The sequence below is a fragment of the Schistocerca gregaria genome, chromosome 5 (genome assembly GCF_023897955.1).
Source record: "Schistocerca gregaria isolate iqSchGreg1 chromosome 5, iqSchGreg1.2, whole genome shotgun sequence".
Taxonomy (NCBI): domain Eukaryota; kingdom Metazoa; phylum Arthropoda; class Insecta; order Orthoptera; family Acrididae; genus Schistocerca; species Schistocerca gregaria.
Genome location: NC_064924.1, coordinates 481,435,094 through 481,453,722, shown reverse-complemented (window position 1 = coordinate 481,453,722; position 18,629 = coordinate 481,435,094). Strand labels below are relative to the sequence as shown.

The following is an 18,629-nucleotide window of genomic DNA, read 5'->3' as shown; positions in this document are numbered from 1 at the left end:
TGTGTGTGTGTGGAACAAGTTATCTGCCTGCTAGCCTTTTATTGGCTTCCTCAAACCAGAAGCAGTTTTTACTTTCTGTTCCCATCACCTTTCACAGTTAGTCTCAGTGCCATAGCTAGGAAGGTGCAGCCTGTCCTGTGGGGTGATGAAATTTGCCCGCTTCTCTGGCATAAGTTCTAAAAATATTTTTTTCTTTCTTGACAATTTTGCAAATGGACAGGTAACATAACAAGAGGTCTTATGGATTAAACCTGACTCTTTTGCATTCATATGTGCATTTCACCTCTACAGAAGAAATAAAAATTATTCTAGTTCAGTACTTGACACAATGATGCCAGTTATCTTAGTCTGATACACATCGTAGTCAGGAAAAGGTCAAAACGCTTATATGGGTGCCGCAGGGTACGCTGGCTGAGAAATTACTGTTAAGGAAAAAGTAATATTTTGTGCCATTTCATAGTTAATTAATACAGCAGCCAGTTAGGTCTTTGCACCACGTAAATTCAAGCAGCCTGTCACAAACGATGTCACTAAAGACATTCTTCATTTGTTTTTCTAAAACCGAAGAAGACAATGATACAAAAATTGGGTATGGGACAGTAGTAAGGATCGAACCTGAGCCAAAGGCTGAGTAGTTTCATGCACTTTTGTCTATTTTATGAGAATAACTGACACTAATTTTATCTGGTGGATTGCTGGAATTTGCGCACACAACAGCTTGATTGGCTAACTTCGATGTTTATTAACTTTGTTTTTCTTAACAATTATTTCTCAGCTCAACCTACCCCATAAAACACATACAACCTTTTCAGACCGTTTCAGGCCACTCTGTTTACATTTTTTGTACAGAGGGTATTCAGTCATTACATTTTTATGATCTGATTTTCCAGTTATTATTATTGTGAGAAATAGAGGTTTCAGACTGTAAAATAAAGAAAAGAAATCCTTTATCACAAAGGATACTGTAGGAGAGGGACAGAGAGAGAGAGAGAGAGAGAGAGAGAGAGAGAGAATGGAGGAGACATCTGGAGCCGGCCGGAGTGGCTGAGCAGTTCTAGGCACTACAGTCTGGAGCCACGCAACCGCTACAGTCGCAGGTTCGAATCCTGCCTCGGGCATGGATGTGTGTGATGACCTTAGGTTAGTTAGGTTTAAGTAGTTCTAACTTCTAGGGGACTGATGACCTCAGATGTTAAGTCCCATAGTGCTCAGAGCCATTTGAACCTTTTTTGGGAGATATGGTTTAGGGTCTTCTGAATCCTGAAAAGAATTTTCTATAAAATGTTAGCTGAATATACATACCAATGTAAGTATATTAATTATAGTTTCCTTTAAGGTCAGTTACCTGTGTTAGCAACAAAGACATGGCTGTATGTTTGTTAAATCATGTAACTGGAAAAGTACATTCTTGGATCCAGTGCTCTTTCCAGAACTGTTTTAAAATTTTTAATTACACAATGGAAATAGATTGGTACATGCACTGGATCAAAGTGACCTGAAAGAATTTTCTTTTGCCTATTCTGAAACTTTCTACGTCTCACACATGGATAAAAACAAAAAGTAGAAGTAAAGGTGTCATTTCCAGTTTATTTTCAACAAACCGGGAAGAAAGCCATTAATGTAACATAAGATATTTTATACAGTCATTCCTCATTCATCCCACAAATTAAATTGTAAATATGGATACATGCTGAACCTGCATAATTTTTTTAAATACAGCTGTAAGTTGGTAAATTCTACCACAAACCTTCTACATGCTACAATAATAGAAATTCTTCTGTGGAATAGAAAGAGTTGTCAAGGATAAACTTTTCAGTTTCTTTTCAAAATTAACTTTGCTATCTATTAGACATTTTATATCACTGGGTTGTTGTTGTTGTGGTCTTCAGTCCTGAGACTGGTTTGATGCAGCTCTCCATGCTACTCTATCCTGTGCAAGCTTCTTCATCTCCCAGTACCTACCGCAACCTACATCCTTCTGAATCTGCTTAGTGTAGTCATCTCTTGGCCTCCCTCTACGACTTTTACCCTCTAGGCTGCCCTCCAATACGAAATTGGTGATCCCTTGATGCCTCAGAACATGTCCTACCAACCGATCCCTTCTTCTGGTCAAGTTGTGCCACAAACTTCTCTTCTCCCCAATCCGATTCAATACTTCCTCATTAGTTATGTGATCTACCCATATAATCTTCAGCATTCTTCTGTAGCACCACATTTCAAAAGCTTCTATTCTCTTCTTGTCCAAACTATTTATCATCCATGATTCACTTCCATACATGGCTACACTCCACACAAATACTTTCAGAAATGACTTCCTGACACTTAAATGTATACCCAATGTTAACAAATTTCTCTTCTTCAGAAACGCTTTCCTTGCCATTGCCAGTCTACATTTTATATCCTCTCTACATCGACCATCATCAGTTATTTTGCTCCCCAAATAGCAAAACTCCTTTACTACTTTAAGTATCTCACTTCCTAATCTAATTCCCTCACCATCACCTGACTTAATTCGACTACATTCCATTATCCTCGTTTTGCTTTTGTTGATGTTCATCTTATATCCTCCTTTCAAGACACTATCCATTCCGTTCAATTGCACTGTGCACCCCTTTCTGTGCGAAAGACAATCTTAATGTGGAGTAATGAATGTAATTTTTCCTTCTGGTACTGTCCGTAAACAGATGATCACGAGTCACGAGTGAGCACCATATATTATTCTCACACCATAAATTTTGAGCAATGAAGACTTTCTTTTTAAAGACGAGTTACCCCAGAACATTATTCCATGTAACATTACTGAATGAAAATATGAAAAATACGCGAACTTACTGATTTTATCTGCAATGATTCTAAGTGCAAATGTGGGTGAACAAAGTTGTTTTAGGAGTTCCAAAATGTGCTTCGTCCCTGTTCAATTTCTCATTGACAGGGACATTTAAGAATTTTGAAGTTTCCACCCTATTTATTACTTCCTCACCACATGTTACTTACTACTGGTGTACTACCCTTAAGATGTGCAGAACTGAGTATGTTGCGTCCTTTTAAAATTGAGGATGGGACCATTTACAGAAATCCCATCAATGATACTGTTAAGAACATTGTTTACTATTTTTTCTCTTTCTGCATCTATGCTCAGATTGATTACTATACTAGTGTCATCTGCAAAAAGTACTAATTCTGTTTCTTGTATGTTACACAAAAGATCATTTACATATACGAGGAACAATAGCAGACCAAAGACTTAAACTTGGGAACCTCATACAGGATTTCTCCCCAGTAAGAATAATATTCCCCGGACTACATTGGTTGAATTGCTAAATACAGCTTTCTTACTGCTTACTGCTTTCTTTTGGTTAGATTTGATACTTATCGTTTGGCTACACCATAAATACCATAAAACTTCAGTTTATTTAAATCTACACCTATACTCCGCAAAGCAACGTCAAGTACACAGCAAGGGATACATCCCACTGTACTAGTTATTAGGGTGCCTTCCTGTTCCATTCACATATTGAGTGTGGGAAGAATGATTAGCTGAATGCCTCTGTGCATGCAGTAATTATTCTAATCTTATCCTCACGATCCCCCAGACTCCGATGATACAGTTGCGGAACAGTTCAGAGAGAGTTTGAGTCTCGTAACAAATAAATACCCCACTCATACGGTTATAGTTGGTGGGGACTTCAACCTACCCTCGGTATGTTGGCAAAAATACTTGTTCAAAACCGGTGGTAGGCACAAAACGTCTTCCGAGATTGTCCTAAATGCATTCTCCGAAAATTATTTAGAGCAGTTAGTCCACGAACCCACGCGAATTGTAAATGGTTGCGAAAACACACTTGACCTCTTGGCCACAAACAATCCAGAGCTGATAGAGAGCATCATGACTGATACAGGGATTAGTGATCACAAGGTCATTGTAGCTAGGCTCAATACCATTTCTTCCAAATCCATCAGAAACAAACGCAAAATAATTTTATTTAAAAAAGCGGATAAAGTACCACTAGAAGCCTTCCTAAAAGACAATTTCCATTCCTTCCGAACTGACTATGCGAATGTAGACGAGATGTGGCTCAAATTCAAAGATATAGTAGCAACAGCAATTGAGATATTCATACCTCATAAATTGGTAAGAGATGGAACGGATCCCCCGTGGTACACAAAAAAGGTCCGAACGCTGTTGCAGAGGCAACGGAAAAAGCATGCGAAGTTCAGAAGAACGCGAAATCCTGAAGATGGGCTAAAATTTACAGACGCGCGAAATTTGGCACGTACTTCGATGCGAGATGCCTTTAATAGGTTCCACAACGAAACATTGTCTCGAAATTTGGTAGAAAATCCGAAGAAATTCTGGTCGTATGTAAAGTACACAAGCGGCAAGACGCAGTCAATACCTTCGCTGCGCAGTGCCGATGGTACTGTTATCGACGACTGCCCCGCTAAAGCGGAGTTATTGAACGCAGTTTTCCGAAATTCCTTCACCAGGGAAGACGAATGGAATATTCCAGAATTTGAAACACGAACATCTACTAGCATGAGTTTCTTAGAAGTAGATACCTTAGGGGTTGCGAAGCAACTCAAATCGCTTGATACGGGCAAGTCTTCAGGTCCAGATTGTATACCGATTAGGTTCCTTTCAGATTACGCTGATACTATAGCTCCCTACTTAGCACTCATATACAACCGCTCGCTCACCGATAGATCTGTACCTACAGATTGGAAAATTGCGCAGGTCGCACCAGTGTTCAAGAAGGGTAGTAGGAGTAATCCATTTAACTACAGACCTATATCATTGACGTCGGTTTGCAGTAGGGTTTTGGAGCATATACTGTATTCAAACATTATGAATCACCTCGAAGGGAACGATCTATTGACACGTAATCAGCATGGCTTCAGAAAACATCGCTCTTGTGCAACGCAGCTAGCTCTTTATTCGCACGAAGTAATGGCCGCTATCGACAGGGGATCTCAAGTTGATTCCGTATTTCTAGATTTCCGGAAAGCTTTTGACACCGTTCCTCACAAGCGACTTCTAATCAAGCTGCGGAGCTATGGGGTATCGTCTCAGTTGTGCGACTGGATTCGTGATTTCCTGTCAGGAAGGTCGCAGTTCGTAGTAATAGACGGCAAATCATCGAGTAAAACTGAAGTGATATCAGGTGTTCCCCAGGGAAGCGTCCTGGGACCTCTACTGTTCCTGATCTATATAAATGACCTGGGTGACAATCTGAGCAGTTCTCTTAGGTTGTTCGCAGATGATGCTGTAATTTACCGTCTAGTAAGGTCATCCGAAGACCAGTATCAGCTGCAAAGCGATTTAGAAAAGATTGCTGTATGGTGTGTCAGGTGGCAGTTGACGCTAAATAACGAAAAGTGTGAGATGATCCACATGAGTTCCAAAAGAAATCCGTTGGAATTCGATTACTCGATAAATAGTACAATTCTCAAGGCTGTCAATTCAACTAAGTACCTGGGTGTTAAAATTACAAACAACTTCAGTTGGAAGGACCACATAGATAATATTGTCGGGAAGGCGAGCCAAAGGTTGCGTTTCATTGGCAGGACACTTAGAAGATGCAACAAGTCCACTAAAGAGACAGCTTACACTACACTCGTTCGTCCTCTGTTAGAATATTGCTGCGCGGTGTGGGATCCTTACCAGGTGGGATTGACGGAGGACATCGAGAGGGTGCAAAGAAGGGCAGCTCGTTTTGTATTATCGCGTTATAGGGGAGAGAGTGTGGCAGATATGATACACGAGTTGGGATGGAAGTCATTACAGCATAGACGTTTTTCGTCGCGGCGAGACCTTTTTACGAAATTTCAGTCACCAACTTTCTCTTCCGAATGCGAAAATATTTTGTTGAGCCCAACCTACATAGGTAGGAATGTTCATCAAAATAAAATAAGAGAAATCAGAGCTCGAACAGAAAGGTTTAGGTGTTCGTTTTTCCCGCTCGCTGTTCGGGAGTGGAATAGTAGAGAGATAGTATGATTGTGGTTCGATGAACCCTCTGCCAAGCACTTAAATGTGAATTGCAGAGTAGTCATGTAGATGTAGATGTAGATGAGTGATACATAAGGTAAGAGCACCTATGGTTCACAGGTCACCTAAAGTCGACATACAATTTTAAAATGTTTGAAATAAGGAAATGAAGTAATATAGAAGGCTGTTCTTTTAACATACATTGTTTAACCATGGTATCTACAAAGTCACAGAGAAAGCATTGTGGTTTTGGGAGGGAAAAGCCACTGCAGACAGAAGCAAGAAGCAAACCTTAAGGAAATCGCAAGCAGGTAAGTTTCATTCAGTGTGTCTCAACTTCTTTCTGTGTGTGTTAGATTAATTTTAATTCTTTTGTGTTACTGAAAAGACTTTATTTATGCCTTTGTTTTGTTGAGTGTGGGACAAAATTAGTACTTTAAGCATTCACATGTATGTCAACTATTGGTTCTTTTAAATTAGCATAATCTTAAATATGACAGGAGTGTCAACTTCATAGTTCCTATTACAACTTGCGTTTTAGACTGTATCTGAAAGTAACTTTAATGCTGTTCATAATGATATTAGTTTTATTAAGCTATGTCACTTATATCCCATAACTGACATTTAGGTATTCAAGTGTCTGATTTTGGAGCGCTATCTGATAATTTTAAATTTTTTATTTTCTAGTATCAGTATCCTAATAATTGTTATTTTTAACCTTTTTTCCCCCAGGAACATGGGTGCAAAGAAGCATCAACAATACTCACAAGTTTGTGATAGAGGTCACTGATGCAGTGAACCATGGAATGAGCTATTTTTCTGCTTCAAAACAATTTGGGATTCCAAGGGTAACTTTGATGGGGAAACATAAGGGGCAGGTCCCATTACAAATGAAAATGGCAGCTTCTACAGCATTTTCAGCAGGTCAGGAAAATTTGCTAGCTGAATGGGTAAAAATGAGAGGGAAAAGTGGGTTCCCAGTTTCTAAACAAGACATTACTGTAATCTGCTAGACAGTTGGCTGACAATTTAAAGCTTAAAGAGTCTTATCCCAGTAAGAAATGGTACAATGGCTTTATGCAAAGACATCACAATTTAAGCTCAAGAATTTGCCAAAATTTAACTACAAACCAAAGAAATGTCACTCAAGATAATATTAAATTTTGGTTTAAGGAGATCCATAGTTATTTTGAGGAGAGGGGGTTAATTTCAGTGTTTGAGGACCCAAGTAGAATTTTTAATGGAGACGAAGCTTCCTTCTTCCTTAATCCAAAGGGTGGAAAGGTTCTGGCTGAACGAGGATCGAAGACAGTGTATCAAGGGGCTGGAAATGATGAAAAGGAGAACATTTCAACACTCATTATGGGAAATGTTCCACCAATGATTGTATTTAGGCAAATAGTTTTACCTGTTTATTAATTTTTGTATCTTTATTCTCTAGCAACCCTAACTTATATTCTGAACATTTTCTTTCAGCTACACCAGAATACCAACAGCTGTAGCCACAGCAGTACCAAAGGAATGGGCCATTGGGCATTCAGAAAGTGGGTGAATGAACCACGAAAACTTGGCAAAGAAAGGATTTCAGTTCCCAATTGTTTTGTTTCTGGATGGTCATTCATCACTGTGCAGAGAAGGGCACTGAAATAGTGGCCCTAATCCAAATGCAACACACATTTTGTAAACCTATGGATGTTGCTGTGGTCTGTACTCTTAAAAGACTTGTAGGCAAAAAGTGCAAGAATGGTGCATGGAGCATGGACACTTAAATAAACAAAATTTTGGACACGTGCTATGTTCGGTTCTAGATGGTATAATGCTCGAGGTCCTTCAGTATGGGTTCCATAAATGTGGATTATTTCTCTGGAATGCAGAAGCTTCTGTAGTTCCAGAATTAGATATAACTGAGCCACAAGTAGCAACAACAACAACAACAGCAATTCCAGAGTCCCAGTTGAAAGAGCACGTAGCTTGGCTCGAAGATCAAACTGGACCAGAGAGACTACGAACTTTTGTGGAAAATAAGGGAGACTGGGCAGGTTGTGCAGAAGATTTGTCCCTTTGCAACCTTTGGAAGAAAGTAAGTCAACAAGCTATACACGATCTGTCTCCGCAAGCAACCTCACCAATACCATCATCTGCACCACAGGATGCCTTGCTGAGAGCTTTCCATCTTCAAGAAGTGGAAAATACAAGACAGTCAGTGACACTTCTAGAACTCAGCACTCCACAAAAAGCCATAATGACAACAAATGAGCCGAAACCATCCATTAGTGCAGGATTTGTACCATCACCATTTAAAAGAGCTTTGTTTCAGCCTAGTCATATTGCTGGACTGTAGTATTGTGGATCACTTCTACTACCCTTCTTGTAGACAGATGTGACCTGTGCTTCTTTCCAAGAACTGAGCACAGTTTTTTGTTCAAGGGGTTTACAACAGATTATAGTTGGAAGAAGGGCTAACTCAGCCATGAATTCAGTATACAATATGACAGGGATTCCATCAGTACCTGGAGATTTATTAAATTTTAATGATTTTAGCTGTTTATCAAAACAGACATTAATACTAATTTCATGTATCTTTTCAGTGATTCAGGGATTAAATTGGGGCAATTCTCCTGGGGTTTCCTTTGTAACGGAACATTTGAAAACAGAGTTAAGCATTTCAGCTTTTGTTTTGCTGCCCTCAATTTCAGTTCCTGTCTCATTCGCTAGGCACTTGCCACTAACTTCGGTGCCACTAAAAGCCTTCATACAATGCCAGAATTTCTTTGGGTTTTGTGAAAGATTCTGCCAAGGTAGTCACTGAAGGTATCACACGTTGCTCTCTTGACAGCCAAACATGTTTCATTCCGCATCTCTCTTTCTATAGCCATACAGTGACCAAGTACCATGGAGAGTCCTTTCGATTATGGACTGTTCTAGGGGCACATATCTATCCAGTGCATAATCAATTATTCTTTTAAACTTGATCTACAGTTCCTCTACATGCTCCTGCCCTAGCTCAATGTTTCAAGTTCCTCACTGAGATGTGACACTAATGATTTGTTATCTAGTTCATTGAACATATGTTTGTTTCTGCTTGTTTTAGTTGTCCTTTGGTAATCATTGTTGCCAGAAATGCATTATGGTCACTGATACCAGTTTTAATACGGGCATTCTCAGTGATATGAGGTCTATTTGTTGCCATTAGATCCACTATATTTCCATCATGAGTGGGGTTCCGAACTATCAGGGTCTTTCCATACCAAGTGGTCCAGCACTGGTTACTTGACCATCTCAGAAAAATTTTATATTTGCTGTGTGAGTTCCCCAATGTTTAGTTTGTTGTTGTTGTTGTTGTCTTCAGTCCTGAGACTGGTTTGATGCAGCTCTCCATGCTACTCTATCCTGTGCAAGCCGCTTCATCTCCCAGTACCTACTGCAACCTACATCCTTCTGAATCTGCTTAGTGTAGTCATCTCTCGGTCTCCCTCTACGATTTTTACCCTCCACGCTGCCCTCCAATGCTAAATTTGTGATCCCTTGATGCCTCAAAACATGTCCTACCAACCGATCCCTTCTTCTAGTCAAGTTGTGCCACAAACTTCTCTTCTCCCCAATCCTATTCAATACCTCCTCATTAGTTACGTGATCTATCCACCTTCCAATGTTTAGTAGCCGCAAAAATATTTAAGAAATTGTTGTTTATTATTTTGAAATGGTGTCCATACTTGTTCTAGGCTGCATGTGTTTTTTCATATTTGCAAGCATCTACATTTTTTACAGCTATTCAGTAGTGGATTGTCCTAAGCTTTTCAGAAAAAATGCATTTAGTTCAACACACTCTGGGCTACAAATTAACATCATTATCACCTAGCTGAATGTATTCTTTAATATATTTTAATAGTTCAAAGTTATCAGCCACAAATTAAAAAAAAAACTCAATTTTGAACAGTAGTTTTACAAAGAAAGATTCATTTCTCAGCTTTAATATTTTTTCATCTATTACACTGTATTAGGAGAGTTACTTTTTATAGAGTATCAATGGTGAGCAGCTTACACTTAAAAAAATTACACTTTCTAATTTTCTTTTTAACTTTTCCATTTTTTGGTCTGCTATATCTTTGCTGGGGGACCAGACAAAAATCTGAAAATTTCGCAGTTAATAGACCTTTATGAAATCAAACTTCAGTATAAATTTCAACTTTGAAATTAAATTGGAAGTTACGGGGAAAACATTACAAACACAAGTCAAAAATACGTTTTTTTAACATCTGCAATATCTAGGCTTATGGAATAAAATGTATCAATTACAGTATATAATTTCATCATATCTATGATTACTTATTTTTTATTTAAAATAAGCCTTACTAATTACATCATATTGTTCTCTTGTTATTTGTTTTTAGTACATCACTCGTTGAACATTCGAGAAATTTATTTACTCAGTTTGGGTTTTAGATTATAAGTTCACTAGTCACATTTGTAAATTCCATGGGAGACAGCTTACTTAGTACATTTTTAAGTGGCATCCAAACTTGATCCTTCTAATTTTTTTTAAAAGATGTCTTTGGTCCTGAAGGGTGATAAAATACAACATGTACATCTTGGTTTTATTATCAACTTTGCCAGTCCACCACTGTTCATTGTAAACACAAGCCACTATGTCTTTATTTTGAAGAACCAGTTGTACAAGTTTTCCACATTGATGAAGTTCACTATCAAGCGAAGTTGATATTATCGTACACTTCAGTAAGTAGTGTGAATGGGATACAAAACAATGAAAAGATCAAGTGCCTTTAATCTTCTGACAAGTGTTGTACCTTTCCTTCAAGACAGACATAGTCATAGACCTCTTGTACTTCCCCCACATTGTACAAAAACATAGGTAATTCCTTTGATATGTTTTTTTAACAGAATTCAAACATTTCTCAAGGTGTTTTGATATGATTGTCATCGGTCTGCTGCAGACTTGCTTTTGTGACAGCTCGCTTTGTTGTACCCCCGACACCATCATAAGCATTCTTCCCATGGCATGAAGCAAAAAAGTGCCATTCTACATCAAACCCAAAATCTTCTTCATGAAAGGTGTTAGTTAATAACATTTTTGTTTTGTTTTTATATTGACTTGCTCCCCTGTCCGAAAAGTAAATCAGTTTTTTTTATGGAAGGGTGGTACTGTTTAATGTAGTTTGTTAATTTTAGTTGAAAAATGTGCACTGCTGTAGTGTTGTGCCACTGCCTTGAACAAGATAGTCACTTAAGACACAAAAGCCGTGGCTCATTTGTTTATCTTCATCTTTATAATAGAATACAAATGTTTGTTTACCCAGTGCTGCCCTTGTACTTCACCTTGAACAACGAAGGAATAATTTTCCGAAAAGTCAGCAAGAACTAAGCATTCCCCAGATGCCAAGGTTTGCTTTTTGTTTTTCAAAAATTTACTTTGAGATTTTGCAATAATATTATGCATTTTCAGATTTTCAATGTTAGCTGCCAACACTTCAAAAAACTCTTCTCATGATTTTATGACTGTCACTATTTCAGTTCTGTCTCGTGTCACCCACTGTTTGTATTTTATATTGTTAAGCATCAAATCATCGTCTTTGGATTCTTCAAACATGTCAAGTAAGGCTTGTTTGCCTGGACAATCCTCACATTTTCCCATGATCATACAATTGTAACTGTCAATATTGCACACCATAACTTCCAAAAGGTCTTTAGAGTCAACTCTAATATTGGCCCCATCTAACATCAACTTTATGTTCTGATTATACAATCAAACACAAACATTATGGGTGCCAAATGCCTTGTAACAATACACCATCTTGGTCTCAACTCACAAAACTTTGATCTCCAATTTTAATCTCAGGATTTTCTTTTTTTAAATTCAGTGAATAGTTCACTTAAATTTCACAATATTAACATTTTTTGTCTCTGGACCTTAGAACCATTTTCTTTCACAGAAACACTGTCTTTTTTGCCAGACATCAAACGGCTGTTATTGTCATCGTCATAATACTGTATTGATTGTGTTTTTATCTACCAAATTAGATGCACTTTTCTTTATTAATGCTGGTAAAATTCCCTGTTCTTTTACTAATTGCCTTGTTAACTTAACAAGACATTCTGACACTTTAAATTCATCACTAACTTTTGCGCGACTCCAAGAATTTGGAAGTAAACTGATAATCTTAATTTTATGCTCTTTGTTTGAAGTACTGCATTTAGTTTTTATATCAAATCATCATATTTGGTTGGTGAAGTTTTAGAACTTCCATCTGTTTTAATGCAAATTGTATTTTCAAATGAAACTTCCAGATTCTTTTTGACTGTAGCTGCCACTTTCTCAATTTTTGTATTCAAGGCACTTGGTCTTTTATCTTGACTTAGTTTTCTAATTTTACTAGCAGGCGATATACCCACGATTTCACAAGCTGTATCTACTTTTTTAATGGTTGCTGATAAGTCATAACATTCTGTATCTGAGGTTTCACTGTCCTTTCTCTTGTGAATTACAAATATCTTAGAATAACATGTTGGACACAATGACTTTTTCTGGTATGAGATTGACAAAAGGGCTTTTATTTTTAGAATAATGATCAAATGTTATTTCTCACAGACCTATTGTTATAGGTTTCTTATGTTTCTCAAAAGGGTCCATGTAAGACTGACCAAAAAGGTGATGAATTCTTTTTAAGTATTTTTTTCATGGTACTTGCATGTTGATTTGACCTCTGGGACAACTCGTAAGTAAAACAACACTCCTTCTTCTTCTTCTTCTTCTTCACTGTAATCTTTGATTAGAGTAATGTCTTTAAGATAAAACTCCATACACACTTTTATGACATGCTTCATTAATAATAACACCATCAGAACACTGAGAAACCATTTTTCAACTGCACACTTCAATAACTTCTAGCTAAATAAGTGAGACTGGACTGGACAATCAGACTTGTATAGGCTAGAAGATGTAATTGTTAGCCTGCTGAAACAATTACTACAGCATTGTTTTGTCAAATAATCATTAGCTAGTGTAACATGGTGTGTTGCATTACGCAACTGGTACACTTTATTTGATTAGCCTAACATATATCACAGATGTTAAAAACATATTTTTGACTCATGTTTGTAATTTTTTCCCATAACTTCCAATTGAATCTCAGAGTTGAAATTTATACTGAAGTTTGATATCATAAAGGTCTAGTAACTGTGAAATTTTCAGATTTCTATCTGGTCCCCCAGCACAGATATCACAGACCCAAAAAAAAAAAAAAAAAAAAAAAAAAAAAAAATTTTTTTTAGAAATTGTATTTTTTTTTGTGTAAGCTGCTCACCATTGATACTCTCTAAAAAGTAACTATACTACACAGTGTAATAGCAGAAAAAAATATGGCCACCATTTCCATTTCAAAATAATAAACAATATTTTTTTTTAAAAAAATATTTTTGCGACTACTAAACATTGGGGAATTTGCCCAGCATATATATAAAATTTTTCTGAGATAGTCAAGCAACCAATTATTTTTTTCTTGGACTGCTTGGTATGGTAGTTTACAAAGAAGCAATTTTTGAAGTTTCACTGGATCTCTTATCACACACATCTGTAACGAAACTAACTTTCCCAATTGATTGTTGGATGATTAAAGTCTCCACTGATGATTACAGTATGGTAGGGCAACTTACATACAAGTGAAGCGAGTTTTTCTCTAAAGCTATCAGTTACCAGAGATTAGTTTGGTGTACGGTGGAAGGATCCACTAATCATTTTATGCCTACCGCTGATACTGAGTCTTGCCCCAACAGCCTCACATGCAGCTTCAATTTCTATCTTGGTGGATTCGAGTTTCTTGTGTACTGCAACAAATACACTACCTCTATGTCCCATTTGCCTACCCTTTCAATATACACTTAAATTTCCCCCAAAAATAGCACTGATATAAATTTCATGCTTCAGCCAGGTTTTTTTTTTACCTAGTATTATGTGAGCTTCACTGCTTTTCAGGATTGCTTCAAAATCTGGCACTTTGTTGAGAATGCTTCGGCAGGTAACCATTAGGATTCTAATGCTCTCACCTGTTGAAGGCATTTATTTTGATCTTACCCTGATACTTCTGAGTTTCACACAGCTATCATTATTTGGATTGGATGGAGCCACCTAATCTAAAAAATCCTTGTGTGCACCCCATGCACAGTCAGCTACTTGAGTAGCAGCCTCTGATGTGCAGTGGATACCTGACCCATTTAGAGGGCCCCTATTGTGCAAGTCCAGGAAGTCACAGCATAGCTTCTAACAAAACCTTTGAAGTCTCTGGTTCAGTCCTTCCACTTGACTCAGAACCAAAGTTCTGAGGACAATGCTGGAAATTATGAGCTTCGTTGAGACTCCATGAGCATGGCTGTTGTTCTCAACTTTCTCTGCCAACCACTGAAATGACCCAAGTATGACCTTGTAGCCCAGAGACAGGCATTATGCGTTCTAGCATGTGTCACAATCTATAGCTCCTTGCACCCAGAACCCTCAATGTCTGCTGGAATAGCTTTTTCAACATGTTGCTGCTGTGTTGGCTCCTGTCTGATAGATAGCACAATAAGGAAAAGATTCCTCATAAACAGTTCCAAATTTCCCACTGTGAATCTATATACAGTTACAATCAAAAGTGAATCACTTTTAAATATTAATTCACTCTCTTCTACGTGCTGATCACTACAAAATCTACTTGCCTCAATGTTTATAAACTTGTGTTCTGTCTCAGCATATGAAAAACCCCTCCTTTTCCAGTATTAGTTCAGCATCCACTGGTCCCATTAAAACCTCAGAAAAGATTTCTGAAGACGGCATCCTTGCAGAAATTCTATGCCCAACACAATTTCTGCAAGATGTCAAAGTTCCAAAAGAAGAATCCCTTGGCTGGACCTATTTATGATTCTTAAAGTTTATGGATGCATATGAGTTTTCCAAATTTGTTCTCAACCTCAGTTTGTTGTTATGATTTTTCTTAATGTTGTGTGTTTTGGTAGTGTTACATGAAAGGAGCTCTTCCAAACTCAAACTAAATATGAACTGCCTTAGGTCAACCTTAAGTCAAGCACAACTCCCTGATTTGGCAATTTTGTTGATCAAAAATAGTATAGCTAAAGGCATTGATTTTGTAGCAACATTTCAAAACTTGCAGCAGAAAAGTTAGAAGGAAGAGATTCTAAGGTGCATGTTAAATTCATCTTGTGTCTACAGCTTTATTTACTTCTCTCCAATAACAAAAATGGTTTACAAAATAGTTAACATTAAACATTGTTTTCTCAACCACTTGTATCAAAAATTGACCCCCCTCACCCCAAAAAAGGAAAAATAAACCTGTTGATGTTTTCGTGGGATTGATGGGGGTGATGAACTAAAACTCTACACAGGAGCCAAAGTACCTAGCTGGGTAGTGCTCCCACCATTGCTACAAAACCAAGTAAGTTGTTCCAAGACTTACCAAGCGGGAAAGCGCCGGTAGATAGGCACAATAAATAAAACACACAAACACACACACAGAATTTCTAGCTTTCGCAACTGACGGTTGCTTCTTCAGGAAAGAGGGAAGGAGAGGGAAAGACGAAAGGATGTGGGTTTTAAGGGAGAGGGTAAGGAGTCATTCCAATCCCGGGAGCGGAAAGACTTCCCTTAGGGGGAAAAAAGGACAGGTGTACACTCGCACACAAACACATATCCATCTGCACATACAACTGAAGCAAACGAGAATTTGAACAAACTGCTCATCTTTAACAGCATGGACTTATGAGCTATAATCCCATGGACTATAATTGTGACTTCTCACTACAATACAGAAAGAGTTTGTTTTGAAATTATAGTAAATTTTCTCAGACAAATTCACAAATGGTCACAGGAAGTTACGTCTTTGTGTCAATTTTGGGAGAAATATTTAATATTTCACACAGTGAAGACATTGGCACAGTAGGTGCTAGGATGTGATCAAACTGAATTTTCAGAGAAAAACACTTCGTTTGCAGAGGCAAATACACAGAAATATGAAAGCCCAGCATTTGCCTGGAACAATTTAGGGAAACACGGAAACTGAAATCTAAATGTGAGTCCAGTGAGCTAACCACCAATCCACCTCTCTTGAAGTGAGAACAAAGAGAAGAGCAGAATAATCGTACACAATTATCATAAATGGCAGAGACAATAACCACAAAACATAATTATATGTGGCATTTTATTTTGGTTTGTTGAATTAAGATCTTGCAGAATACAGAATTATAAAGTGTGGAGAAACAGTTGCTTCCAGAGTTCTAAGGAACTTCCAATAACATAATTTTGTTGACAACAAAAGGTGATTGCAGTATGCTGACACATGGCTTATTAAGCATTTGTTAACATTCCACAGAGCAATCTCTATTATTTTTCACTTCATCAGTGGCTGCACAAGTTGCTCAATCTCATTCTCTGTGGTAGGCAATATTCAATATTAGCAAAACCTGAAAGCTAAAGATTTTATTTACAAATGTACTTTTAGTCTGGTAAAACATTAATCATTCATTTTAAAATCAGTTGTAAACTTCTGACAGAATCTGCATTTATCTGCGCTCTCAAATTTTGTCTTTCAGCATATACATTTTGCAGACAGTTTCAAATTAATTGATAATGGAACAGTAGATATATGAGAACTACATATATGAGGAATAAAATGTATCAGAAAGGCAAATTTAAATACTACTGATGTATCTCAACATCAAATCTCATAAGTAGTTTTTTAAATCATACAGAACGTTTTATCCAACATACACAAAACAAGGTCTGAAAAAGATCAATTTTGGTAAACAGTAAAATTACATTAATCAGTATGTAGGACTACACTGAGTAGTTTATGAAAATAGGAAACCAAAGAGAAATTTGGAATGGGAACCAAGTCCAGAGACAAGAAATACAAACTTCAAGGTATGCCAGTGATACTGTATTTCTGTCAGAGACAGCAGAGGACTTAAAAAGATTAGTTGAGCAGAATGGAAATGGTAGTATTGCAAAGATGATATGTGAGATGATCATTATTAAAGTAATACAGAGGTAAAGGAACGCAGCCGTATTAAATCAAGTATGCTGAGAGAATATGATTAGGAAATGAGATACTAAAAGTAGCGTAAGTCTTTAAAATGAAGACTAGCAACAAAAGGTTAGAAAGTATTTTCTGAAAATATTTGTTTCAAGTGTAGCCTTATAAGGAACTGAAGCATGGAATATTAAAAAATACAGACAAGGCGATTGCTAAAACTTCTGAATGTGGTGCCACAGAAGAATTACATAGGTAAACTGGGTCTTTAATGAAGAGGTACTAAATCATATTATGGAAAAAAATATGACCTGCAACAGAATTATTTGCAGCACAGCACAAGCTCTACATTGAGCTGGAAGGTAATAATTTAACTGAGAGTTGACATAATGAGACTGGGAAATAAATGTTGTAGATGGAGACCAAAGCTTACCTACAGAGTGCAGATGTTAAGTGGTTGTAGGTTGCAGCAGTTATGTAGACACGTACAAGATAGATTAGTGTGGAGAGCTGCATCAAACCAGTCTTCAGATTGAAGACCACAACAACGGAAACTGAGCTTATATTCAACATGAAATATTGTGTATGTTACTATGTCAAGAAAGAAGGATTTTAATAGAGACTCCACAACAATATTGTAGCTCTTGATGCTGCCACATAACGCGTTTTGCGGGTGCACTATTTCAGAAAGCGAGTAACTAAAACCTGTGACTAATAGTATAATCATAATAGTGACAGGGTTTAATATTTATGATGTTGAGAAACAGTTGTAGGGGCCAGCCGAACCACTCAAATTATCAGGATAACCGTAAAACTGAACAAACCTTTCAATAAACGTGAACGCTGTGTGTCTAACATTTCGTTGAAATCAAAATACTTTTTACGCTGTGTCACTGACTCTTGGAAATTGTAAGGATTTAGCACAACACATATTTCATGCAGTGCGCGAACTTACAAGACAGATTTTATAATACACAATTTCGTTGTTTACATTCACTCACCGATGAGGAATAAATATGTCAGAACATAAATTATTCCAATACACGCAAAAACATTTTAGTCACCTATTGGCGATTATGTTTGTTATTGTCTTCACGAAACTTCCAACTCCATGTCACCAAAGATTAAAAACAGTCACAGCATAATGATCTTTGGTTGTTTATTTCACGAAACGAATATTCAAGCATATTCCACAGACATCGAAAAGTTGCACATGCAAGCCCCACCAACGCTCGTACTAGGCTACATAAAGCCGAAACACATATTTCACGCAGCACTCAAATTTACATGGCAGCTTCATGAAACATACTTTCGATGTCTATATTTCACTCATCGTGGCCTGTGGGGATAAGTATCTCCCCAAGTGAATTACAATAGGTATTCTTTGGAATGTGCGAAGGATTAGTCTTTGAGCGTGTTGTTGTTCTGAGTTGCATTCTATTGATAATAAAGTTGAGATATCTTATATGTGGGTACTGTAATTTTCCTACATAATTGGTGATCCTGAGACGAAAATAATCCACGAACCGAAAGTATAGTCGCGTTTTACGCTATTTTTAATAGTCATTGAATACGTAGCGAAGATGTTACCATTTGCGACGAAATCC

The 18,629-nt window shown here is 37.3% G+C and overlaps 1 protein-coding gene across 2 annotated transcripts in view; it reads right to left on the bottom strand.

The window, feature by feature from the left end:
* The window catches only part of LOC126273099 (SAP30-binding protein-like), a 39,355-nt gene extending 20,968 nt beyond the window's left edge, over positions 1-18,387 (bottom strand). The window contains exon 1 of one of the 2 annotated variants that reach the window (XM_049976524.1): positions 17,847-18,387. In XM_049976524.1, coding sequence (XP_049832481.1) covers positions 17,847-17,880 — 34 coding nt within the window. In that variant the 5' untranslated portion in view covers positions 17,881-18,387. The remainder of the gene's footprint in view (positions 1-17,846) is intronic. The other variant, XM_049976525.1, reaches the window with a different exon arrangement.
* Between the last annotated feature and the right edge of the window lie 242 nt (positions 18,388-18,629).